A 26,991-nucleotide genomic window follows, 5' to 3' on the forward strand; every position below is an offset into this window, starting at 1 on the left:
ACTTTCTGCAATTCACGTGGTGACATTTTAGCTAGATGTGCTGTCAATTTCTGCCTTTCCCAAGCTTTTGCTATCTGTGTAAAATGTGTGGCCATGCAGGGATGGTTTCATTGTTATCAGAGGTCCTGCACACCACTTTTGAAAGGTGCCCTCCTAAGGTTATACCACCACTGACATCTTTTTACAGCATGTATACACTTGTTCTTCACATCTCCTCCTGAATTTGAAAAAAGACAATCCCTCATTCAGCACAGTTTAAGTCAGGAAAGCTGCAGTATACATCATACACATTAAAATGACCACATTAATCACAATGTTTTGTTGTTGTTTTGTTTTTTTTTTAAACATGCTGCATTTATTTTTCTGAAAAGACGTAGGCTTATCTTCCTCTGACCTATCATAGCAGCATCAAAAGTAAGTGACGTTTAAAACGGAGCCGAAGGTCTGCATTCATCACAGAGCAAGCAAGAAGCTGCTCATTACTGGGGATCAGATTTTGAGTGGCAAAGTGACTGACAAGCTGTTAAAAGGAACATGGCTCGAAAGAATAGAAGATAAACTTCACGGTAAAAAATAAAAATTACCTTCATTTTCCAAATCAAATACATCTTTGACTACCCACATGAGGTACCAACAGGGTGCTTAATTTATTAACCAGAGCTTTCAGTAACAAAGAAACGGAACAAACAACAGTAAAACAGTAAATAAATGTGAATGAACCAGTCTGATTCAGTAACATTCTGTAGTTACAAGACTACCGTGCACCAAATCCATTAGCAATTTTGTGAGAGCAAGCAATTTTTAACCATTCTGTACAGTACCCTTAGGACATATAAAACTGATCACAAAACTGATCACAGTGGCAAAATTCTCATTCTACAAAGAGACTGTCTGCTGGATTTCAGAGCCTCTCAGAATTTAAATCAAAAACTTTTTGGAAAAGAGTAATACTGCGAGAGAGGAATTTTAGCTACCACTGATTTCCTGAAATACACAACTTTCTTAGTCAGTAGCAAAGGACAGCTGATCGGAAAGTGTTTAACATCAGTGTTCAAATCCAGGACAGCAGATCTGTGCCCACAGTCCCAAACAGCTGATACAAGAAAGCATCGCAAAGGCCTGACCCTCCAAATATCCAACAAATGCACGTGTCATGTATTATTACCGAAAGAGGCAATAAAGAGAAGCCCACCTAGGACTGAGAGCTGGAATTAAAGAAGACCCTGACTGCTCCTCCAGCAGCACGTCACCCTGTACAGCACATTCAGTCAGCACTCACAAGCCGCCTTTATTAAGAACTAGCTGAGTCCAAAACCCCAGCTTAGGAAGGGAAAGGATCACAGCAAGGCACAACCCGAGTCCCCAGGAAAGCCACATCCCTGATGACAGCTCGCAGGAGTTCCCCAGTCACACTGCACAGGTTTAACCCCGGGACACTTCCGACATGGGGGCAGGGGGCTGTGCATTTAAGTCCCTCTTCCCTGCCAACGCAGAACCACGTTCCCTCAGGTCAGGTCTAGTGACCTGACTGCACGGCAGTACATTTGGCAAGAAGATCCAACCTAACCCCCCTCCCAAAGTCTTCCACTGGGAGAGAAAATTGAAGGGATTTTCTGCGTTAGCACGCTTGCTAGATCCAGGATAAGAGGAGCAACAGAGAGATGTGGATATAAGCCAAGAGAAAACAGAGCTGGACCACTTAATTCGGCAGCTCTCCAGGTCAGCAAGATAAAGGAAAACAGGAACCTGCACTCCTCTAACCCACAAGCCTCAAGAAAAATAAAGAAAGAAAAGGCAGGTGGAATACACAGTCTCACAAGAAGAAGAAGGTGCTAACTTCAGCTACCTGCAAAACCAGAGAGAACTTCCTACACCTCCTCCAGTGCTGCGTAGTCAGCACACAGATTGCCACACACACAAAAAAAACAGAAATAGGACATGAGAATACACTCTGAGACAAATGCAACATACCTTCCCTTACTTATAAAGTTACATCTTCAAGAGTTACATCTTAAAGCTTAATTAAACTTTCAAACAAAAAGCTGAGCCACATTTTAGGAAAAAACAGCCTGCCTTAGCTGTCAGGACATTTTTCTGACAACCAGTAACTTTTTTGTTTTTGTTTTTTAAGAAAAAAAGGTACTTTTTACTATAAAATACTAAGACTAGAGAACTATAAATACAAGTTTGGAACTATTATTAAAATAGGTTTCACTTTCACACAGAAAAAGAGAAAGGCAAAATGAAGGACGGCCAGCCAAAACAGCAACAGACTAGAACGGGCGATGCAGAACAGAGTGCTCGAGACCCCTGGTGCCCTTCAGACGGTTCCGTAGACTAAGCACCAGAGACACCCTAAAGGGTCTGTTCATTAATTTTTATCTTTCAGTATACACACAGTGCTTAAAACTGTGAGGGATGTGAAGGACAGAAAAGGATAAGGATATTTTTTCACTAAGTTCCCTTCCTATGAGTTTTTTACCTTTCATATTAATGAACAACTCTACCGAAATTACACATTTGCACGCAATCTGCATTTCCAATTCTACACGTGAGGGCATTCTGGATTTAAATAGATCACTGGTGCTGCACCAAACCAAAAGCACAGTCCTCGATGGTATACCCATATGCCACTCCAAATTTGTATCTGCCACAGTAAAATACTGAACCATTACTGCAGCTGCGCTAATGGAACAGATTGCATGTAAAAAAAATTTAACATTGTGACTTAATTTTTTTTTTGGAAGTTTACTTACAAGCTTTTGAAGCGATGCAGCGCAATACATAGTTACTAGAGCAGTGTCAGTACATATGAACAAACCACTGATATCTACAGAAACTGAAGTTCTATTTCTGAAAAACTTCAGCACACAAATCCTTCCACTTACAACCTACTGCTTAGACAGTTTGCTTTAATTAGATAGAAAGAAACAAATGAAGGCTGTTCTAGAGAACTTTTTGTCCCATTTTCCTCATTAAGAGCACAGAAATTTGCTGTACCTTTGCAGAGTTAGTGGCATTTTAATATTCTACATAAAAGGCTCTATTTCTGCTACATACTAAAGGACAACCTTCTGTCACCACACAAAGAGCATCTTAGCACGAATCTCAAAAGATTATTCCTTTCTTAGGTTGTGGGCAAGTTCTGTTAGGAGCTATTTGTAGAATATGGAGTAAATAAGAAGACAGGAAAACATAGTTAAGAGAAAACACGCATTCTGGAAATCTGGAGCTAAGTTACATACAAAGCAACTGATAAGAAAACCAGGTAAAAATAACTGGAGCCTCTAGTTGTTTTGTAGCAAAACAAGACTAACATACAACTAAATACGTAGCTTTAAAGCTTGGAAATAGCAATTTGATTTTCAAAAGAACACTTCGTTGTTCCGGAAGCTCTGCAGATAATCAGTCTTCACCAATTTCCAGCTGTTGAGACATTTAAACCCAAAGCGCCTCCCTCCCAGCTGCTGCCAGAGGGCACAGCCCCTTTCAGTGTCAGAGCTCGGTGGCTCCGGGTCACCCTGCTCAGCACCTCTCAGACACCGCTTCCCACCACCTAGCCCAAGTTCTGAAACGTAAGAATGAATATACGCTCGAGTCAACTCTGCTCCGATCCCATGGTTTGCAGGGAAAGAAGGAAAAGCCACCTGCCTACCGATGGAGAACCTCGATTAGCAGTATGAAAGTTTTCCCCAGCTCTAACCAGGAGACAGCAGTTTGAAGTGAAAAAGTCAATATTCTGAAAAAAAAACATGGTAACTTCAGCCTTCCACCTTCAAACAGCTGGGTCATTTTCTCAACGCTGGAAAGAAAACGTGGCCTTGAAAAAAAACAAGGACTCCTAAAGCGCAGAGAACTTAGGGGCCTCAAAAGCCGTATCGTGACGAGTACTAACAGCACGATGTAACAGCACGATGTAACAGCACGACGCCTGATGTGCCGGTACCTGGTTGGAACACCTTCAGGTGCTCCACAGACACAACGGAGCAGAGCCTCGCCTCTCCCAGACACCAGACGCGCAGCTCCCACAAAACCACACGCAGCGAGGATGTTTTTGCCGCACCGCCGTCACCAGAAAGGACCAAACCCCCAGCAGACCCCCCCCCCCCCCCCCTTCCCACCCCAGGGGCAAACAAACAGCGGGCGGCCGGGGGCGGGGGACAACGAAGCCGTCACAGACCCCCCTCCCAAAACTGTCGCTGCCTCAGGGGTGCTGCGCTGGGACAGCCGGTGCCACGAAATGGCGGCGCGGCGGGGAGAGGGGGGAATAGGGGGTAAATTGGGGGTCGTGAGAGGGGAAGTGGTGGAAATGGGGGGTCCGGGGGGGTCACGGCGGCACTCACCGGCTTCTCCAGGAACCTGCCGAGCTCGGCGCCGCTCTTCTCGCTCCTGCCCGCCAGCAGCTGCAGGGGCTGGGCCAGGGGGAGCCGCAGCGCCGCCATCTTGTTGCTGTTGGGGGCGGGGGGGGGTAACGGCACGGTGGGGGGGGGGGGGGCTCGCGCGCTACCGGCGGCAGCCACGTGTGGCGCGGGGCAGCGTGCTTCCGCTGCTCCGTGACGTCATCCGGCCGCGACGTCACGTGTCGGGGAGGGGAATCACCGCCCACCGCCGCGCGCCGAACTACGCCTCCCGGCATGCGCCGCGCCGCGCCGCTGCCTGCTGCCGGGCGAGACGGGCGGCGCGTTGCACGCTGGGAGATGTAGGCGCTCCCCCGCACCCCTCTGCTAGGTCCCGAGGAGGAGAAGGGGGCGGGGCGGGGCGCTCCCCGCTTTGGCGCCAAGCGCTCGGTGCCGGGGGCGGGCCGCGCTGACGTCGGCCGCCGCCGTTGGCTGCCCCCTTCCCCCCCCCCCCCCGCCCCGCACCTCAGCGCCCGGCCTGCGGAGGGAGCGGCGGCGGAGCGCTGGGAGCGGGCGGGCCGCGGGCAGCGCCCCCCGGTCCCACCCGGTTCCCTCCGTGCCCTGCCGGGCGCCGGTGTCGCCCCCGGACGGAGCCGAGGGGGCTGGGCTGGGGGCTGCTGAGGCGGCTGCGGCGCCTCCGTCCCCATGGGGAGGCCGTAGGGAGGCCGTGCCATGGCGGCGGGGCAGGACGGGCCGGGGAGCCGCTGCGACGGTAAGGTCAACAGCCCGCTCACCTCTGCTTTATCGTGTGTAATTTAACCCCCATTATCCCCCAGCGAAGCGTATATCTAGCCACATTAAGGGCTTTGTTCCTTTATTTCTTATTTTTAAGAGGAATTCACCAACGTCTGACCTAGCACAAGCAGCCAGGGTGCTCTAACAGCGTTTCCAGCTCAGCAGCTCACCCACATTTGACTCACCTGACGCGTTTGTGAGATTCCTCACCTCAGAAAGTCTGGGGATATCGGTGCTTTTCTTAACAGCAACGGTATTTGCTCCAGAGATTCGGATACGGGAGATGAGAGTGGCATAGAGGCCTTGGAAAAAAGACAGGAAGACAGGCTGAGGAAATTTGCATTGAAACCATTTTACAGAACCAGTTAACGTGTGAATAGCTGGCAAACTGAAGGAAATTTTCTGAATTGTGGTACGGACTGTTACAATGCCTTCTGTTACTTCGTGAGAAATAGTTCTTCTAACAGTACTTGGTTTATGATAGCAATTCTTCATCTGTGCTTCTGAGTGATACAACTTCTGGGTTCAATGTGTTCTAGAAATCAGTTTCAAATTCAGACCAAGTTGGCTTTGCCAGTTTATAATTCTGAATTTTACCTGTATTTAAAGCCATATAACTTGCTTCATGTATGGTTCTTCTAAGATGTAGGAGTTGATCTTTGCTCCTTGGTGACTAAAGAACTTTTTCTCCATAGCAACTGCAACTAGCACTCTTCTGTAGTACCCTAGGATCATACCTGTAATTATGAGAAAGTTAGAGTTTATTAAATGTTTACTTTGGTACATTGTGGTTTTCTTTTTTTTTTCTTTAGCTGAAGCTTCCCCCTTCAAGGAAGGTGATGAGAGCTCAGTGGATATTTACGATGGCTTGGACAATGGCTTGACGGTTCCTGGTAGGTTGAACATATCTCCCTAACTGGCTCGAAGAATTGTAGTCTCTGTGCTTTCTAGGCTGGTTTCAAGCAAGGCAACAGTTAGCATCAAGTTTATATTTAGCTGGGCTGATATATGTTTCAGTGTTCTACTTGTTTAAACTGAAGACATATATGTTATGGTCTGTATAAATACAGCTGAGAATTCTTAAATGTTTTAGCTAAATGAATTATAGGATAGTTCTCATGTGATGCTGGCTATTTTAAGAGACCTGGGGCATATAGAAGGGCTCAGAGAAACCTCAGCTCTGTGCCTCGCTACAAGACACATTACTTTGGAAAATGCACCTTCCTTTTGTGTTTTTTAAATAGTTTCAGGACCAGAGCCAACAGTCACTGATCACTAAATCACCAATGAGAGCTCCAAAACATATCACTGTGTGATACAGTACAGTCAGTAGGTCCTTTTGACCTTTTGCTACATTCTCAGTAATTTCACATGCTAATGTAAGTTATTTTCCTCTTTTATGTGTCACCATAATTTCATTTAAGGTAAGAAAGAAATGGGCCCGTAATGTGTTCTTTTTTAGGAGTCTTAAAGTCCAGTTTAATTAAACGCAGTTTCTGGTATTTAAGCAAAGTGTTTCTCTGCTGACCTTATTCTGTGAATGCCTTGAATTTTTATGGAAGGACTATACCGCATCCTGTAGCCGTAAGGCGTCTGTACGTCGTTTTCCATTTTGTATTTGTTAGCACGTTTAAGATGTGTAAGTCCATATTTCAGGTACTGAAATACGTTGTTGTGTAAAAGTAAAAGATGCAGGGGAGGAGTAAGGTAACAAAATGCAGCCATTTCCCCCGTTACAAATTATTTGATATGGTTTAGTTCTGAGGGATTTTTTTTTTTTTAATTTAAAAAGAAGATTGGTGAGATTTTTGCTACGTGACAGATGTAATTTGCACTTCTTCTTGCAATGCATTAATACTTTTTGCATTACAGTATCATCCAAAGATTGAAGCACAGGTTTGATAGCTTACTTCGTTTATTTGACTGTAAATTCATCCGTGTTTCAGAGGTGTTGTAAATCAGGTCCTGTCAGTAATGTGTATTAGGTGAACAGAGCACACAGGCTCGCTGAGGAAAGAGCACTGTTAACCTAAGTAATTTGGGTGTATTTTTTGTTTTTCTTTTCATGTCTTTGGAACTAAAGCAAGGGAGTTCACATTTGTGAGGGACTGTGAAGCAGCATAGAACATTTCTTCAACAGAAGAAGCGTGCTATTCAACTCCACACCAACTCTACAGTAGTTCTTTTCCTTCTTTCCTCCTCCCATTTTATTCTGAACAAGTAATCTGTGTTTGTGAATTTGTAGGTCACTGGCAACTGAGTTTTCTTTTTCTCAAAAATGTTTTTCAACTGCAAATATTTCGAAGACAAGTCTGGCCAAAAGCTGAACGAATTGTAGGATGTACATATTTATTCTAGCTTTCTGCTACCTGGTGGCTCTAGAATTGTGGAACCTTGCATCACGGCTTAGGTGTAGCCCTTCATGCTTTGTAAATTAGGTAGCTTTACTGCGAGGTGGCTCTACTTTGACTCAAAACAACTTATCAGTCAGTCACAAAATGCACCCATCTTTGTTAGGTATTCTGTAATTTTTCTAACGTGGTGCTTTCAGTTGAACTTTAATTTTCATCATTGCTTTTCATGTTGATGTAAATTGGATCCCATAATTCCAATAAAACTAACGCAAATGTTGAAATTCAGGATGGAAATTTCTTTTGATTAGGTCCTGTCTTCTCCTTGGTGACACAGTGCAGTCTAGCTGGGAAAATTCCGTTGTGTAATTTCTTTTTCTTTCTACAGACAACTCTGCTCCAAATTCTACACCAGCTGGAAACAGTTTAAACTTGTTTGATGAGATCTTAATTGAAGAAGGAACTGCAAAGGAAGCATCTTACAATGAGGTGGGTATTAATGTGACAAAAATAAATTTAGTGTTTCTGTTGTTTTTTTTCCCAATTTTCATTTGTAACTTGCAAAAATGTTTGTCAGTGCGCTCGCGTTATTGGGAAAATAGGGAAACCACTTTTAAGTAAAGGAATAAAACCAAGAGTTGGTTCATAAGCTGTTGTCAGCAAGTTTATCAGAATCAGTGAATCTTTCGCTCTGTCTGTGGCATGGTCTGTTCTCATTTAGCATCCTTTTGCATGCAAGTTGTATCAGTTATGTTACGGAGAAATTTACCAGGATTTCTTTCTAGGTAAATGTTTGTTCAACCTTCTGACACAAGGCTGGTCTTGATGTGTCACCCAAGAAATTTAACAGACTAATGCAAATAGGGCATGAATCGAACTCGTGTATACTCAGGACCGAAGACAACTATGCAGTAGATAACTGCTTCTAGCAAATCAGCAGAACGTTTGCTCATGCAGCGTCACGTGTCCTGGTCAATAAGACACATTTTAACTGTAAACTCAAGATTCAGAGTAAAAGGGAAAAGCATCCACAGATATACGCTAGAGGAGAAGCAGGAGCGAAACATCCAGTAAGCTGCTAAATGATGAAAATGTCGCTTCAGAAGTTTGAAAACAATTGACTGTCAAAAACGGCAAATAAGGAAGTTGTCCATTTTTGTGTGAAAGTTTTTAGACATCTAATTTTAAAGAAGGGCTCGCACTAAATGCTTTTTATTTAATTTCGTGATCTCGACGAGAACATGTCCTTTGCAGTCTGTTTTTTAGTTAACTTTCTGTCATGTTTTTCCTATTTCCTATTTTGTATTATATAAAATCTGACAAACACGTTCCCATCTGTAGGGCTCTGAGAGCTCCTGCTTCCCAATTATCTTGTCTTTAATTTCACAATACTTTGGCTTCCTGTTACCCTCTAGCCTGACTGTTGGGCAAGCACACATAGGTTCCCTCTTATCTGAATGTCTGTGACATTTTAGCGAATTTTATGCCCGTTGGAGTGTATTGAAGCTTTTTGTTTTAATATGGCTTTGGAGATGTATTTTTGGAAAAACAGAGCTTCGTAATATTAGTTGCTGTGTTAACAAACTAAATCTGGGGGAGGCACTTTTTTATGTGATTAAGTCCACTTCTGTACTGTGAATTCTTCTCTCTTTGACAGTTGCAGGCAGAGTATGGAAAATGTCAACAGCAAATTAAAGAGTTGATGAAGAAATTCAAGGAAATACAGGCACAGGTACTGTAGTTCAAAGGGCAATGCTGTCAAGATTTATGTAAAGCAAACTGAATATTGCTTAGAAAGAGAGAGAGTTAATTTCATATTCTCTCTAGAATTAACCCATTACATGGATGGATTGTAGAACACCTCTATAGGTGCTGGGAGAGTTGTTAGGATATCGTGTGACAAAATCACCAGGTGACTTGTTTTACAAGGTTGCATGCAGTAAGACTTGAATTGCTTAAAAAGTTACCTTCTGTCTCCTTGATTAAAAAATAAGCGTGTTAAATAACTTTATCGGAAAAATCCATGGTTTTCTGGTTGATAAAAATCTGTCTGTAATGCAGTAGGAAGTGGGTTGCAAGGAACCTGAGCTGTCATTAGAACTGGAAGAGGATATCTGTGTTCGGCAGAGTGCCATTTTGATAAGGCTGAACTTGTCTTCAGCTTGAGCTAGTGCCCCCGTGCTGTGCCATCCCATATAATTCGACTACCTTGGGCAATTCTGCTACGTGCTCTACTGTGTGTTACAGATAAGTCCCAAACATCCTATGCTTTGAAATAGGAAGCAGTTTCTGCTCTATGACACTTCTGTATTGTTTCCTGCAAAATTTGTCTGCTTCTCTGAGCAGGCTCTGCTGAGGACAGTTTTTGACAGAAGGGCTGTCTCTAGGATTGACAGACAGGCTTCTGGAACAAAGTGTCTAGAAATGTGAGAATGATAGAGCACCCGAAGTTGTGTTTGATACCTTCCCTCAATATCTTGAAAGCTGTTAAAAGCTACATCTGTCATTTGATGCAGTGACCATGAAAGCAACAAAACGAGTAAAAGAACGAAGCAAAAGGGAGGATTGTAGGTTTTTAGCTCTGTTTTTTTTTTTCTGAGTAACTACCTGGAACATAAACGGGAGCAGAAATATGAGTGATGTTTAAAAAGTAATAATAATTTTAAAAATCCTTTGAATCTTAGTAATTCAGACTTCTCCAAAACATTTCTCTTGTTCTCCTGTCACTGTAGGACTTTTTCTAACAATTGTTTTGCACTGTTTTGTTACATATTTGGATTCCTAAGCTAATTCTTATTTTCTCTCTCTTTCCTTCTCTCCCTACCCCTCTCACTTTCTTTTTGTATTTATTTAAAAAACAGAACATCATTCTACAGAATGAAAACCAAGCTCTTAAAAAGAATATTTCAGCACTTATCAAAACAGCAAGAGTGGAAATTAACCGTAAGGATGAAGAAATCAGTAATCTCCATCAAAGGTACAGCTAGACAGCAGAACTTGCTTTTTGTCTGATCGCCTTTATATACTTCTTACAAACTTTGTGTGTATTCTAAGTAAAATCATTACCTACTAAATAACTGAGTAGTTTTGCAATAGTGTATCTGAGAAAATAGGTGTGTGGTTTTTTTTTGCTTGGTGGGGTCTTTGGTTTCTAATTGAGAAAACAAGGAGGAATACAAAGGGTGACTGTTTGCCTGACGGTCACTTCTTTTTTTTGTTTGATTTGTTTAATCACCCATTCCTGTTGGGTTATCTAACAATCTTGCATGTTTCAAAGTGGATATTTTGCATGGGTCAGCTTTGGAACTGCTCTATTTTATAGTCGCAGACAGATGAATTCCATGAAACGTTTCAAATAGTCAATGAACATAAATAAGGAGACTATATAAGGTTTTCAAGGCAAGATGTGAAAATCCTCTCTCCAGTGGTGGAGGACAGCAGCTAGAGGTTTGTTTTTTTTTTGCCATTTCTGTGTACTACTAATCTTACTGTAAGGAAGCTTTGGAAATATTTAAGTATGCAGTAATTGAGTGTAAGGATTTTAGAATCATTGAAACCAAAGTAATAGTCCACGATTTAGGACGCTAGCTTATTGCAAGGTCACCTGCTTGTCACTTGGGTGATGTCAGCCACATCATCGGTTTGTTTGTGTTTCAGTTTGACCATTTGGCACTTTCTTGCACCAAAAGATGTCATGAAGAAGAAGGTTCATTTGCTATTATCCTGCTAGAGGCTGTATGTGTATTAACTATGCCATTTTTTTTCCAAATCAAGAAAATGAGAAGTTATCAGATTGAAGCCAAGAGGTTTTACCTTGTGTCATTCTTTCAGTTGATTGGTCGTGATACAGTAACTGTCACTTTCACGCCTTGAGCATAGTATTTGGTGTTCCAAATTACATTTTTTGAAGTATATTCTTGTTTTGCATACTCACTGTCACTAAAGATTTTTCAGACTCCGTTGCAGTACCTGCTGATGGTGGTGAAAACTCTTGAATGAGGTATTTGACCTAGCTATTTTGGAGGCATCTGTTGTGGAAAATCATGAGGAAAGTGGCACTTGGAGGTCTTAGACATACGCCTTGCCTGTTGGATGGTCTGTAATAAATTAGCTCACCTTCGGTAGCCTGTCTGTGAAGGCTGCTTCAAAGATTATGTCTTTCAGGGAAATTGTTACTGTTTATCACATAAAATATTCTATACAATTACATTCACCACTCATGAATACAAATCTAATGGCAAACTCTTGACAGTACAGTTCAAAATTAAACAAAAATATAGGAAAGGGCTTTGGATTACAACAGCTGCAGTATTCAATGTGAAGCTCAGTTCTCATCACACAATTGCACAATTTTGGAATATAGCCAGTTGCATAAGCTGATTATTACATATTTAAATTTACTGTTTCATTCCAAAAGGAGCATGCAGTTTTAAAAGGCAAAACCAATCCTGTTATGTATTGGAGGTAAAGAACTGATTTCTTACAATTGGACACTGCTACTTTATGCTTGACTAAATTAAAAGGTGGTTTGCTGCTGTCATTTTTTAGTATCACTTCTACTTCTGTTTGCTTCTGCATGGATTAGACACAATCTGTGATTCTTTTGAGAATAGCGGAAGTTGTTTAAGAAAGTCACCATTGCCTTTAATCATGTCCTTTTTATGAAGTAGTTTGTTGAACGTGGCAGGAATGTCTCATTTTTTGTTCTGGTGAGGTAACTTTAGTGAGTGCTTGCAGTAACGAGTAAGAGTTCAGGCTATACAGACTACGTGTGCCTTTGTAATTTTCTATTTTTATTTTTTTTCTTACGATGACCTTGCAGCAGTAGCACCTGGCCTTGATGAGGCTCGATTATTGTAGTTTACTACTTGCTTTCTGTAGCTTGCAGCAAGTTTCAACCTCAGTACTTTGTTTTCTCGGTGGGTAGGGTGAGCGTGGTTGTGTGCCTGTTCTTTTGGCTGCCAGTCTGCACAGTAGTAAACTATTGAATTGCTCTTTTTTTTCCTTTTTTTTTTTTTAATCACTAATACTGCAAACCATGGGTATGTAAAGAACAACTTTTTCCTAGCAAAAGACTCTTCTTGCTGGATAACGAAATATTAATTTAAATTACTAAAAGTGTTAATTAGACCCAATTATATTATTTTACTGTGCGTTAGTGGAAATTATTTAACTTCTTTTATCCCGTGTTTTCTTCAACTTGGAGCTGAAAGAAAGGATGACAAGTTTGTAGAGAGATACTGTAACTTGGCTTTAGTTACTTTAAAATAAATTTCAAAACTAAGATGAGGTATGTTTTTTCCTCGTATAAACAGGCTATCAGAATTTCCCAGTCATCGAAGTAGCTTCGCCAGAGCGTATCTTCCTGGGTCAACTAATGGACGGTGTTCAGAGATGTGTAAAACTAAAGAATCCAAATTCAGACCTTCTGACTTAGGTGACAATGTAAAGGTGGAACACAGAGTGAAAAATGACTGTTCAAAGGATATATACCACAGTTACTCATCTCATACTGGGGACAATGGGAAGTCTAGCTCCGAAAAAAGAAACACTCCATACGTACTGAGATACCCTCCTGAAGAGCTCTGCAACGATGGTGCTCGATTATGTCTACCAAACCATGAGCACAGTTGCAACAAGGATAACAGAAAGGAGAAAAAAGAAATGAAAAGTGATGAACAGTACAGTAGGGGAAATGTCACCAAATACAAAAGAGAAGTACATCAGAGCACTGGTAACAGTGCTAATTGTAACAGTGTTGATAGTGAAGAGGGGAATTCAGACCCTCATCAAAAGCTGAAGACCCTTTCCGAGAAGGTTAGTAAAAATGAGTTGCAACAAAAAAGTCAGAGCATAAAACTCAGAAGCAGCCCGGCTATAGAAAGAAGAGTAGAAAGGGGCGTTTCTTCTTGGGAGAAACAAGCTACTGGTAAAGACAGATGTCTATCAAGAGAATTGTATGCAGATGAGAGATCACCAAATGTGATTAAAAAAGACATGAAAACACATGATAAAGACGAAAAAACCTCTGGCCAAAAAATTAAACCAAATGAAAAGCTACAGGAGCAGCCAAGAAGGTCTGGTAGAGGGAGCAGTCCACACTCAAAGAATGAACATTCAAAGACTCTTCATGAATCACGTAAATGTCGCGTGGAGGAGTCTAGAAAAGGAAGAGACATTGACTGCAAGAGAGACAGGGGAGCAAATGATCACAGCTTTCGAGAAGGGAGGTCCTCACCTTCTAATTCCAGCAGCAGAGAGCATAAACATGCACGCTTCAAGGAAAACAGTAGTAGATACGAATGGGAAACAGCACATTCCAAATCAGAGAAGCACAGAACAGAAGAAAAAAGGAAAAGAGAGAGGGACAATCAGGATGAAAATAGACATTCTAGAAATGAAAGAAAAGTTACAAAAGAGATTTCTCACCAGTATGCAAAGGAATTCAAGAAGGGTACAGACATTGCAAAAAGTGAAAGAAACAAGTCCTCTAAGTCAGAAGAAACATCGAGAGTAGCAGATGGTTTAAAAGACCATAAATTTTCCAAAACTAAAGATCACGCTGTGACAAAAAGCAAGGACTTAAAACTTAGCTTTATGGAAAAGCTGAATTTAACGCTCTCTCCTGCAAAAAAACAATGCCTTTCTCCACCTGATGGACGTAAAACACTTTCCCAAAAGGCCGCAGATGAGGGGACTGCAGAGCTCACTCTGCAGGCAGAAATGGTAGACTCTGCCCACCCTGTTAACTGTGCTCCTGCAGAGCAGGCTAATTCAGCGCTACAAGTTCAGGACGGCACAGCTGAAATCAGCGTGGAACCAGCACTGCCTGCTTCTGTCAGTTCTGAAAATGAAGCCTTGAAAGGAGCAGCAGCAGACCCAGCGCAGCCTGAAGCACTGCCAGCAGTGACAACTAGTGAAGTGAGCTCTGAAACCTTACCAGAACCGGTAGCGAGCCAGGTAGAGTCCCCAGCCTTGCCAGGAGCAGCAGAGGTGTTGGTTCCGGATGAGATGCTGGCTGAAACCTTGTCAGCAGCAGCAGAGCCTTGTGGTCCGGTTGAATCAGAAGCCTCAGCAGTGGCCGTGATGGATCTGGATCACCCTGAAGCTTCCTCCCTGGAGGTGGCAGGGAGTGTGGCACAATGTGAAAACTTGCCTGTGACAGTAGGGGTGAGGCAGGACGATAACGTGCCAGCAGCAGAAGTGGCACAGTCCGAACCGCGCAGCGAAAGTATGGGAACCCTTCCTGAGTCAGCAACAGCGAAAGAAGAGGAAGATGAAACATGGCTAGCTGCTGCCACAGAAAACTCAGCAGACCACCATGGCTCTCAAAACCTTGGCTTAGGGGACTTGGAAGCCAAAAGTTCTGGTGACTTGGAGTCCTGTGAGGCTGCAGGTGACATCAATGAAACAAAACCAGACTCTTTAATGGAAGTAGTGAAGGATGGTGATCAGTTGGCTGCAGAAAATCTGGAGTGTCCTGTTGAGGAAAAGACCGTCTGTGAGACGAGCATGAGTACATCTCAGTCACCTGACAGAACTGTGGTAACTGATGCAGATGCACCATTGCTCGACCAGAATCCCTGTGGTCTGGAGCCAGACTTCACTGAAATCAGTACAACAACAACATCTCTTAGCGGCGAGGTGTACCCTAGAACTAAAGAGAGAGAAACCAACCCGGTACCTGTTGATGATGACAGTTCAATACTGAGCATCGATCTCAATCACTTGAGGTACATCCCGAAAGCTATCAGCCCGCTGAACAGCCCGATGCGCCCTCTGGCAAAAGCACTTAGGATGGAAAGTCCCTGCAAAGGTCTTGGGAAGAGTTATAACAAAGGTATTTGTATATATGTGTTCTAATTTGTTCTAGGCATAAAGCCTTAAAAGAGGCATTCATGGAAAGCAGAAATGACTTCCTTTTAACTGCTTTCTCAGTACAGATTGCTTCTTTAGCTGTTCAAGTCGTAATGGTCCTTTTGTTTATATGGAACTGTTTAATGCTACAGTCAAGGTTGTAGTCAATGGAACTGTGGGGCAAGCAAAATTGGAGTTACTGCTTAACGCTGAATGGTTGAAATAAGAGTTGATTTACGAACTTCTCAAAAATCATATATGTATGCTTCGTAATTGTGGTTGCTTCTGACTGTATCTCATTAGGTATTTCTCTGAAATTTTAGAGGCGAAAGTTAATTAGGATCGTATTCTTTCAAGTATTTATTTGTGTGAAAACTGGAAAGATTACCTGAGACCGTCAGCTAAGAGAACTCTACATTTGAGTGAATTTCACTGTGAGTTTTAAGGTATATTTTATAACTATGAGGCAGTCAGGGGCAAAAAAGTCGAACAAATCAGAGAACACTAGGATACACCATTAATCAAGTAAGAGCTGACTCCTAAACAAGATGTCAAGGAGATAAAATATGGTGGCAGCACAAAAAGGAAGAGAAAATGCTGAACTCAACATTTAAATCTTTTCCTTGTGTGATTCTTAAAGCTTCCTGTAATGCTCTGCAACTAATAAAAAGTTTTCTTGGAAATTTTGACTTCCTAGTAGAAGAGGAATCGGAGAGTGACCTTGAAACCCTTTTTCTTATGTTTCAGGTTATAACCTTTGTTTTGCTGTGATTTGCTTTGTTTTGTGAATCTTAGTGTGGGTTGGTCTCAAATTCTCTCTCTCATACTTCAGAAAGCTACTCTCTCAAGTGTGAGTTGCTTTAGCGGTTTGTTTCACTCATGCAGTGGTTTGTATCCTTTGAACTGTCTGGGGTGACTTGGGAGCAGAGTAGTTGAACGTCACATCGAAGTATTTTTCTCATATTGTGCTGTTTCCCTGGGTTGCTTATTAGAGGAGCCAATCCTGTCCAGAACTTGTTACCATGTCACAGCGCAGTGATTTCGTCTGTGAAGTTAGATGCCTCGTTTCCTTTGTGATCTGACTAGTAATATGCCTGTCAAATGTTCTGCATCTGCTGAATTGATGGGACGTTGTGGCTTCTCTTGGCCTTGAAATTCAGCACTCCCATCTCTCCCTTGTGCAGGAAGGGGGGACATATATTAATTGTGCATTTTGACCACTTTCATTTTGTGCTCTAGTTTGTCAAAGCATGACATTGATTAGTTTGAGGTGTCGATCCTTGTGAGACTGGATTGGAGGCAGTAAAAAGTACATTTTTGCTCCCGTAGAATCCGTGTAAACGTTTTCAAATACTGCTTGAAACCGTTAATCACAAGTTCACTTTTTTTATGGGAGGAAATTTAGATAGGATCATTTATAAGATGAAATGTTTGTTAGAGGTCGTTAAGCAGTCTAATCTATGTGAGATTGAACATAGGAGTTTTATGAACTAGAGTGTCCAACAAGCCTATAATTAGCTGCGAAACTCATTAATCAATACACAAGCATTTCAGTGGATTTTTTGTACGCTGGCAATTAGCTTGCCTTTTCTTCTTTTGTAATATGCTGCTTTGTAGCTAACTGTAATTGCTTAGTTTTCTTAACAAAAGTGTTTGTTTTGGATTTAAAATAATTATTAAATACATATTTAATGATCTCAAAAATACAAAACAATAAACTCGCAGGTGGGACATAAACTTAATAGGAAGGCATTCTACATTTGGCAGAACTTTCAGCCTTTCCTTTCATGTATCTCATTCATTATTTCTGTCATTCAGGAACCTGAACTTGAGGCTTTCTCCAAATTTAAACAAACTTTTTTTTTTCTTCATATCCTGCTTTGCTTCTTCGTGGTGCTGGTAATCTTAAATGCATCAAAAACTGAAACAGGAGTTTATCATGTGTACAGCGCCTACTATAATGGGCCTCTCTTTTTGTTTAGTAAGTTAGTGTATTGGAAGACTTGAAGGGCTAAGTAGATCCTTTTTGTCAGTGGGGGAAAAGTTAGCTGAATGCTGACACTAATAGGGTATTCATACTGCTCATTTTGTTTTCATTGTAAAACTATTTAAAGAAAACCAAGTATTGTATGCAAATGTTAATCCGTAATGATGTCAACGGTAATTCAGCTTGTGCAGTGCTCATAAAAGTCGTTAAAGTGAGTGGAAAGAAGTTCAAAACTGATGGAAACTTACAGATTTTTCTCTTTTCAATGGATATGTTTGTAAGATAGATCGTGCGTCTCTGGTGAAATGACAAGTCCTTATTTGCCCTTTGAAGCTCAGACTCCCTGAGTTGTCAGTGGCAATTTCAATCTAACCATTCTGAACAGTCACTTTACAGAATAGGATCCTGTTTTTCTCAAAATACCTATTTATAATCGCATTCTTTATGGTGATTGGCAAACTGTTTTCTTTTTCTAGATTTAATTCCTGAAGGTGCAGTCATCGTCTGCCCCTCAAAGAGTTTGTCAAAGGAGGTAAATAAAGAAAATCAAAAGCCGGTTAGCATGTCTGATGAACACCTAGAGATGGAGTCCCAGCTGAGTATCTCTTCAGATGAAATAGAAGAAGGAGAAATCGTAAGTAGTGATGAAGATGAAGAAAAATCTAAACCAGAAAGAAGCTCCGAAAATCCAAAAATTTCAAGACCAAAAACTTCTCCTGAAACACGGAATTTGACCAGCAGTCCGCAGAATCAAAAGAACAAAACTGTGTGCTGCAGCGAAGATAATGGAAAATTTGTTGCTGTGAAAGTAAGTACAAAGAAGAATGGAGAGAGGCATAAAAACCAGGTTTTCAGATCCTCAAAGGATATGAAGAAAAATAAAACGGTGAGCATCACTTGTCTTGAAAAAATAGTTCAAGTTATAGTTGAACCTTCAAGTGTACAAGAAATCATGCAGATGCTAAGAGCTATACGAAAACAGATGAGGAAAAATTATATGAAGTTCAAGGTGCACTTCCCAGTTCAGCATTTTCACAGAATTATCGAATCCGCTATCATAAATTTTACGTCATTAATAAAATACCTGAACTTTTCCAAAATGTCTACGTTAGGTGAGACATTAAAATTGAATATATGTGATATTATAGAGTCAAAACTTAAGCAAGTTAAAAAGAATGCAATAGTGGACCGTCTTTTTGAACAACAAGTATCAGATATGAAAAAACAGTTGTGGAAATTTGTAGACGAACAGCTTGACTACTTATTTGACAAGATAAAGAGAATCATTGTAAAACAATGTGACATGGTAAAGGTGGGAAATGAGAGTGAGGAAGGGAAGCATGAAAGAACAGGAAAACAAAAACACAAAATTGGCCATAAAAATGATGTACAAAGATCTAGAAACAAGTCTCTGAAAGCCAGATCTCAAAAACCTGAAGAATATATCCTTTCGAAGCACATTGTGGATTATCAGCGAGCTAAGGGTCACCACGAGAAGAATAAAACAGATGCACCAAAAACCACCTTTACAAAATGTCTCAACTCCATTGATAACACAAGGAATTCCCTAACCAAAGTGCAGCCCTCTAAAGAGAATAATTTGCAAGGCACTGTCACTCCTTTGAAGGGTGTAAAACATGAAAAAGACGGATTCCAGCTATCCAGAGATGCTAACAAGTCTGATCTTAGTTACGAGCTGCTCACGGAACAGCAAGCATCCAGTCTTACGTTTAATCTTGTAAGTGATGCTCAGATGGGTGAAATTTTCAAAAGCTTGCTGCAAGGTTCTGATCTCTTGGAAAAAAATGCCGGTAGCAACGTTGACAGACACGAGTGGGAATTCAGGACACCAGAAAAACAGTTTTCAGATAGTCATAAGTGCAGAAGTAATGCTGCTGAGCTAGTGCAAGAGGCTGCTCCGAAGGAGGTTCCTGTGGAATCTCGATCGGTGGAGGATGTCAGCTGGCCTGTTGTTTCACCCATGAGAGCTCCCTCTTTAACAACGAGGCTTCAGATGTCTGTCGATCCGGATGTACTGGATGAAAGCTGCATGTTTGAGGTTCCTACAGGGGTGACTTCGTGCAAAGAAGATGAATGCAGTTTACAAAAGAACAAATCGCTTGTTTCTTCTATCCTCCTCGAAGATCTGGCTGTTTCCTTGACGATTCCATCACCTTTGAAATCAGATGCTCACCTTAGCTTCCTAAAGCCCGAGAGTAATTCTGGCTCAACTCCCGAGGGTGTCCTCAGCGCACATTACAGCGAAGATGCGCTTCTTGAAGAGGAGGATGCCACGGAACAAGACATTCACTTGGCTTTAGAATCCGATAACTCGAGCAGTAGATCAAGTTGTTCGTCATCGTGGACCAGCCGTCCGATTGTTCCTGGCTTTCAGTGTCGCCCCAGCCTACCGATGCAAGCAGTAATCATGGAGAAATCCAACGATCATTTTATCGTGAAGATAAGGCGTGCGGTGCCGTCTGTCGCAGCAGCATCTGATCAGGTGGCTTCAGTGAAGGAGGCACGGGCATCCTCAGCCAAGAATGACAAAGAAGTGAGAAGTGGTGAAAAAGACAGGGGCAGGCAGAGTGTCGTAGCTGCCACCGTGCTGGAAACTGTCAAACCCGATCTGATTAAGGCGGATCAGGTGCCTTATGCTAGCCCTGGACAAGAGCAAAATCCTGCCTTGCCTCAGCCTCTAAGGGAGCCTCACAGTAGCACTGGAAAGGAAGGAACTCCTGTCTTGCTTGGGCCCTGTAGAAAACCTTCAAACGCAGATAACTGCAGTGTTGAAAGCTCAAATGAAGGCTCTGAGCAATCTCAGACACACAAATTGAAAGTATCTGAAAGCTTAAATGAAACAGGTGTTAAATCTCAAGCTTTGTTTCCTGTTGGATGCGGTGCAGGGTCCTGCATAGACTTAACAGACGATGCTGTTAAAGAAACTTCATGTTTTGTAGTGGAATCTGCTGCAGATAACAGGAGTCAGCAAGCTCCTGCAGGAAACTCAGAGATCTGTGATAGAAAAGAAGAACTGGAAGAGTGCTCTGATGGATTCATAGACTTAACAGAAGAGCTTTCCAATGACACTGTAGCAGGCGAATGTAATCTTGAAGAAAAACCCACTTTGAATACTGATGTGGGTTCCCAAATAAGCATAGATGACAAAACTAATAAAAAACGTAAAAAGGAGGCTGTCAAAGAGAATTCCAACTCAAAAAGGCAACGAAAAGAAACAGAAGAAGTGGGTGAAGAGAGCGAGGGAAGCGACGCGAAATCTGAAGAGATAAATTTGGGACACAAACAATGTTACACTAAGAATAATGAGTTGCAGCAAAACAAAGACTCTTCTCCTTTGGCTTCGTGTGCGTCATCGCCTAGTCTGTATGCCAAAAACATCATTAAAAAAAAGGGAGAAGTAGTAGTTTCCTGGACAAGGTAATAATTTCCTATTTGATCTGTTTCTTCTTTTCTTTGGTATTTTTAAGCTATGTAATTCACTGGAAAGTGGGAAAAAGAGGATATTTAGCTGATAGCTGAAGTTATTCGGCAGCTCTGTATCCTTCTTCAAATAGCGGTGTAGGAGTTTGTCTGTGCAGGATGGCTTTGTGAAAATGCTTTCTTTCCTTAGAGTACTATTGAAAAGTACCAAAGTCTGTTTCACCCTTGTTGTCCAGCGGAAAACAAACTTAAGAAATGAACTTACTTCATGTAGCAGCCTTTGGAAGAGAACGTTTTTTCATTATTTCTCGGGTAGGTTAAATCAGATGTGCCATAAAAAGAGTAAGACTTCCATACGTTGCAACTGATTCCTTCGCTTACCCAAATCTACCAAAGCATGGGGATTTTTTACTTTTGTTTTTAAAGATTGTATGCTCAAGTAACAAGACCTCTACTGTATTGTACCTTCTGCAATTTTTGGCTCTCCTGCCCCAAAATTGCACTTAGCCTCTGCAGGGGTGGAAGTCTTTGATGTTCCTGCAAGGCCTGGGAGCATTGGTGCCGGGACAGTGGCCAAAGATTTCCCCCACTGAGAGAAGGCACGAGAGCCAACAGTTTACTGCTTTGGGGTCTCCGCTGCTCCATCCGCAGAAGTGTGCTCCATTCGTGGAGTGTCAACCATTCAGCCCAGATGTATTGTGTGGAAACACGTGCTGTATATACAGCGTATATAGAGGCTCCTGAAAGATCCAGGACAGACATTTTTCTGAAGTAAACTTCAGACATGTAGTAAGTTTTGGGGTAGCATTTTTAAATAAAATCCTTCAGGAAAAAAAGACTATAAAAGCTAATATGATTTTTAACGTGCAAAGCAGTGAGAGAGGATGATACTGTTAAAATTTCCCTTGTGGATATGACTGTTTTCTGTCTCGGTCTTTGTACATCTTTGATCTATGCTATTTAAATAGACAATATTTTAGGCTAACATTATGGTTTTCTGTGAAATGGAGGAAGTTAAATAGATTTTATTGAATACAGTATATTCCAACCAAAGATACGTGGTAGCTACTGTATAACGATAGTGTCTGTATACATTTTACCAATACCTAAACTGATTAACAAGGCCAACAGCAAATCAGTGACACAGTTATGAATAGACTCCTAGTCCTGTTTTCTCATTTGAACTGGAGAAATACTCTGTGTGTTTGTTGTATTAAGCCACTTACAGAAGGCAGACATCTCTCTGTTTAGTCTCTGAACTTCTGTGGGCCTTTGGTGAAAGGTGCTGCCTAGCCATGCAAACTGAGGCAAGTCTGCTTCAGACTACTGGCCCCTGTTGAATTCAGGAGTTCCTTACAACTGAACTTTAAGTTTCTGCTTTAGAAGCATAAAAGTCTTTTAAATGATGTTGGTTTGGGGCTAACTCCTTTAATAATCCTGTTAGGAAGGGCAGGATTATCTCACTGCCACTTGCTTATTTATACTGACTCCGTTGTTCTGTGCCAGTAGAGGGGGGAGTCCTCCATCAGTTCATTGCTGCTATTTGAATTCATGTTCTGTAGTTCGGAAGCATTCAGAATTTTATATATTCATGTAGGTATTTTTTTTTTTGTTTGTGCACACGTGCAAATCTGTCTTAAAACTTTAAAAATCCATTTTTGCTGTAGAAATGACGACCGAGAAATTTTACTGGAATGTCAGAGAAAAGGACCATCAAGTAAAACCTTTGTTTCCTTAGCCACTAGGCTGAACAAAAGCCCCAATCAGGTAGGTATTACCATTCTTATTCTTGATAACAACTACATTGATATTTTCATGATTGCAGTTGAACAAAGACCTTTGGAGATCTTTGTTAATTTGGAGCTGTTTTTCCCTCATGCCTTTTTTTGGGGAGTTCTTGAAAAATCAATCTCTGATTCTCCCAGATGTTGCTTTTTAAAAATACACATTAACAGAGTATTATGGTCCTGGGATTCATCAGTATCTGTTTGATTGGTACCTTGATACTGCTGCATTCAGTGATAGGCTAGGGGCAAAAGGACTCTGGTGCTGAATCAGCACTAAGATAAAGAAATGTAATTTGGAGAAACCAATAGCCTTGACGTGCATTTAATAAATTAGAAAATAATTAGAGCTATAAAAATACTCGGATTTTACGAAAAGGACGTTTTTCATTAAAATGTTTCCTTTTTCCTCTTTAATTAAGAAACTTCAAAGGACACATTCAATGTAGACTGTTTCCAGAGGTTTGCATGTAACTTTGTACTTGTCTTGGATTGCTATCTTAATTTCTGTCCTTTAACTCTAAAAAGGGAGATACCGCCCTTTGAGTAAGTTAGGAAATCCTGCGTGCTTGGGTTTTGGCTTTGAGGATGTTCTGTTGTATGCTTACAGAGTCTTTGGGGGATTTAGAAGTTGTTCAGGTGGATGGTTGACATATATAAAACAGTGTTATCTGTGTATTTATGCCATTCTTTCCACCCACCTCTTCAGTGAATGGCAGCCATTCTATAGCAGTGTGCATATTGCATTAAGAAATGCTAGCTTATAACCAAATGAGATCGCTGTATAGGTTGTGTTGGAGGAACAAAGAAAAATGTTGGACTCTCATCTGCAGACCAGTTTTGTAAAATTCCTAGGAGGCAAATTGCAGCACCGTGAGCTGTAAATACCTGAAACAACAGTTCTACAAGAGGGTAGAAAATAGCCAATAAGGTGCGCTTTTTGTGTAGCACAAAATAAGGCTTTGGTTTTGTTTGGTTTTGTTTTTTTTTTTTCATTTGAATCATAAGTGAGTAAGCAAAATTCAAGTCCAATTGATTTGAAGCCTTTGTCTTTTGCCTTTCAAACCCTCTCACTGGTAGGAAAGAAACGTGTTAAACCGCTAGTGGCCTCTGAGATGAACGTGGAGGCTATTTCAGATGTCAAAGGTGCATGCAGGAAGACTTCCTCAATCCTTTGTAGTACAAATCCAGTTAACATGGTTGTGGTGCTCTTAAAATTCTCCCCTTAAAACTTAATGGAAGCAAACAAGAAGCACAAAATAACGGTCCTTTTTAAAACCTTACGCTGTTAGATCAGTTTGTCTTAGTATGGAAATCCGGGGCCTTACTAATGTGCCTTTTTTGTCCTCCGCTAGGTTTCAGAAAGATTCAAGCAGTTAATGAAGCTGTTCAAGAAATCCAAGTGCAAGTAAACTTACCATCCAACTGCTCTGTGGTTACAGGTTTAGCTGTTACCAGCAATGATGGACAATAACCACTGCATTCGTGTGTAGGATTAGCGGGAGGTATCCAAGTCAGAGTACTAAGTTTGGTAAATCTGATGCACTGTTAATTATTACCTCTCTGTCCGTGTTTCCTCTGAAATGTTTTTATCAGAGCAACAGAGTAATGCAGAGGAAACATCAGGAGCAAACTGCTGAGAAAGAATGTGCACGTACCAGTGGAGCAATATCACTTCAGGGGAGTGACATCTGTTGGTTCAATGTATTCTGTGAGCAAGGGCGAGCGTGCAGTCAAGTGGAAATGGTAGCTCTTGCTTATCTTGGCAGAAGTACTGTATATGGCGATATCAAAACATGATTTTAAAAAGTTAAGAGTTCTTTGGAATCCAGTTGGTAAGTAATCCTAGGGACTAATAGATAGGCTACGGTCATGTTGAAGCACAAAAAGTGGTACTTTAAGAAGTTAGGCCTTTTTCTTTTAAAGCAAGTCGAGGCACTGATTCCAATAATTCAGTAATTCCAGAAGCTGCTTATCTAGTAATCAGATTCTGTTGGTAAGGAATAGGTCGCTCTTTACTGTTCCATCAGTTGGTCATTAGTGGGTTTCGAGGAGAGTATCTAGCAGAGTGTAGGGTTTGTCTTCAACTTTAAACATGTTCTGTAAACCACTTCCTAATGTCTCCTGTTCAACAGAAAGAGATGAATGAATTTCTCTCTGAGGGTACCCATCTGTCTCCATTGACAATGGAGGAAGTCTAGACAGTTGGCTTAGATTAGACTCGTAACATTTAGGTTTTTGAAGTCAAATAGTATGAATCCCAGCTGCTGTGAGACGATGAAGCCAGTCATTAATGCAGTGACCAGTTCTTCAGTTTCTTTTAAATTGTGAAATAGACTGATGAGTGTTCATTTATCAAGAACCATCTTGAAGTTTAAAAGACTTCGCAGTTCTGCTGATATTCAAAAAGACTTAGTATTGCATTTTGTATAGCAGATTATTTTTTTTCTTTCAGAAAAAAAAAAAAGGATTTTTTTCTTTTTTTGATCTGGAAAAGGCTGATTTATCTTCTCCAAACTACGTCTGGGAAAGGTGCTTAAGTTAAGCTAATTTAGGTTCGTAGGTCTTCCGCATAATGAACATTTTGTTCTGTTTCAAAAAAATATAGTTTTTTATTATTATTACTATTAATTTAGAAACAGACTTTTACAGTTTTACAAAAAGTTACTGTATAGTAATTAATCGGGAGAAAAACTTTTCTGTAAAAACAAGCAATTTCAAAAGCTTGACAATTTGACATGTTTTGACAGCGGTTGTATCTATCATTACAAATGGTTTGGAAATTCATGGTATTTTTTGTTTTTAAAGGACTCTTTTAAAGGCTTCCAGTTTCACCAGTACATACTAAAAGTTTGTGTGTGTTTCTATATGCACACACACACACATCATATACATATTGCTGGTTTATCCCAAATTTCTAAAAAGCTTTCTTTTTCCACCCCTCTAGGGTTGCACAGGTCGTGCTTTTATTATGTATTCAGTGATATGTGAGGTTTTAGTCGGTACTGAGGATCAGAACTGCTGTAGTCTTTATTCGGTCAGAGCAGCTGCTGAGACTAGCCCACTTAAATGCACTGCCTCTGAACTTGGATTAAATTATTTTTTCCAGAACCCAATGAACACTCCTTCAGTTTCAGCATAATGATTTTTGGCTCCCTTCCCGAGACGTAGTAACTAACGGGACCGACTTTTCACTCTAATAAACCATCAGATAATTCATCGGTGATGTTGCCACTGACACCTCTGGAATACTGTAAACATGACCGGTGGAACCGACTGTCGTGCTGCCAGACAGTGTATAGTCTCATTTTAGGCAGTGCTTTGGAAACTGTTAAAAGGAATTACTTGAGTAAGTTATAATGCCTGTTCTGGCAGTCTTCCATCATATATACTTGCTTCTATAACGTTTGCTTTTGATGATCGGATGAGCTACGTAGGCAAGGCCTAGTGATATCGTTGGGGATTTCTGTACCTACCCATGCTTGTTCTTAACAAAAGTTTGTGACAATTGTTTGTTTACTTGAGATTTAGATCTAACCAAATCTGTTCTCAGAATAGTCGGCTTGCAGAGCGGCATTTATGTTTGAAGAAAAATCAGACTCTAGTAAGAGTATTTTTTAATCATATCCTTATAGATCAAAAAGTGCACAATATCGAAGGCACTGAGGGAAGTAGCCTCACTACTTAAGTGCTTCCTCTCTGTCTCAGAAAAGCAGACAGTATTTTATTATGAAATTGTTTATTCCGTGTCTGTGTTTATTTACTTTCTTATCTGTACAGGCTGGAGGGGATGGGACTGTTTTGGTTCTGACCTGGATTCCTATTTTGTAAATTATGACACTTTTTTTTAATGTTCTGTCTATTGTAAGTATTTGTACAGGTTCCTACATGGTCATGTAAAATATCTAATGTGTGTATATATATATATATATAAATATATGTATAAATATAGAGCTTTGTTTAGCCAAAGATGATTTTTTTAACTATATAAAACTCCAGGTTTATTTTGTATAAACTAAATAGTTTGCTTACTGTAAGAGTAATGCAAAAAATAAATCTGTAAAATCCACACAGTTATGTTCTTGTTGAACAAAAGTTGGCTTGGAGTGCTTTTGTACCATTGTTTGTAATTTATTTCTTCAGTAAGAGTTTTGGTACATATATGCAAAAAGTACTGTATGTAAGTCTACAGTCTTATTTGTGAAACCTCAGGTAAATGAAAACATTTTCCAGAACTGTTTTCTAATGGCTTGACAACTACAAATGCTGTGAAGCAGCATTAAAATTGACTTCTGTTAGACTGTATGAATTAGTAGCTCTGTTGATGTTCTGGCCAATAAACGTGGAAGCAATCAGCTGCTGCTCTGGTACAATTACTGCTCCAATTACAGACTGCTTATTTTTTAGTGAACGTGACTGGATCAGAAACTGAACAATTT

The 26,991-nt window shown here is 40.8% G+C and overlaps 2 protein-coding genes across 6 annotated transcripts in view; one reads left to right on the top strand and one right to left on the bottom strand.

Moving 5' to 3' along the window:
* MDN1 (midasin AAA ATPase 1) overlaps nt 1–4,558 on the bottom strand; it is a 99,056-nt gene extending 94,498 nt beyond the window's left edge. Inside the window, 1 exon segment of the mRNA XM_040551200.1 lies at nt 4,344–4,558. Within this exon segment, the coding sequence (XP_040407134.1) occupies nt 4,344–4,442 (99 nt within the window). The 5' untranslated portion in view covers nt 4,443–4,558.
* Nucleotides 4,559–4,874: 316 nt separating this feature from the next.
* Nucleotides 4,875–26,907, top strand: CASP8AP2 (caspase 8 associated protein 2). 5 transcript variants are annotated; one of them, XM_040552138.1, is made up of 10 exons: nt 5,196–5,544; nt 5,945–6,025; nt 7,872–7,972; nt 8,269–8,553; nt 9,141–9,215; nt 10,345–10,460; nt 12,799–15,323; nt 17,804–20,765; nt 22,436–22,535; nt 23,908–26,907. In XM_040552138.1, exons 5-10 carry the CDS (start codon nt 9,186–9,188, stop codon nt 23,962–23,964), a joined length of 5,790 nt encoding a protein of 1,929 aa, XP_040408072.1. In that variant the 5' UTR covers nt 5,196–5,544; nt 5,945–6,025; nt 7,872–7,972; nt 8,269–8,553; nt 9,141–9,185; the 3' UTR covers nt 23,965–26,907. The 5 variants fall into 5 exon arrangements, 3 of the variants coding, with proteins under 3 accessions (XP_040408070.1, XP_040408072.1, XP_040408071.1); XR_005818326.1 differs by lacking the exons at nt 5,196–5,544; nt 8,269–8,553; nt 23,908–26,907 and adding exons at nt 4,875–5,109; nt 21,276–21,557 and having other exon boundaries at nt 22,436–22,537; XR_005818327.1 differs by lacking the exons at nt 5,196–5,544; nt 8,269–8,553; nt 23,908–26,907 and adding exons at nt 4,875–5,109; nt 21,276–21,554 and having other exon boundaries at nt 22,436–22,526.
* Nucleotides 26,908–26,991: the final 84 nt, after the last annotated feature.

This window comes from Cygnus olor, chromosome 3 (assembly GCF_009769625.2).
Source record: "Cygnus olor isolate bCygOlo1 chromosome 3, bCygOlo1.pri.v2, whole genome shotgun sequence".
In the NCBI taxonomy this organism is placed as follows: Eukaryota; Metazoa; Chordata; class Aves; order Anseriformes; family Anatidae; genus Cygnus; species Cygnus olor.

What these genes read in the sequence shown, in the direction of transcription:
- CASP8AP2 (XM_040552136.1), top strand. Translation starts at nt 5,070, where the DNA reads ATGGCGGCGGGGCAGGACGGGCCGGGGAGCCGCTGCGACG. An exon ending in GCCGGGGAGCCGCTGCGACG is followed by an intron (nt 5,110 to 5,944) that starts GTAAGGTCAACA and finishes TTTTTTCTTTAG; the next exon opens with CTGAAGCTTCCCCCTTCAAG. An exon ending in TGGGAAGAGTTATAACAAAG is followed by an intron (nt 15,324 to 17,803) that starts GTATTTGTATAT and finishes TTCTTTTTCTAG; the next exon opens with ATTTAATTCCTGAAGGTGCA.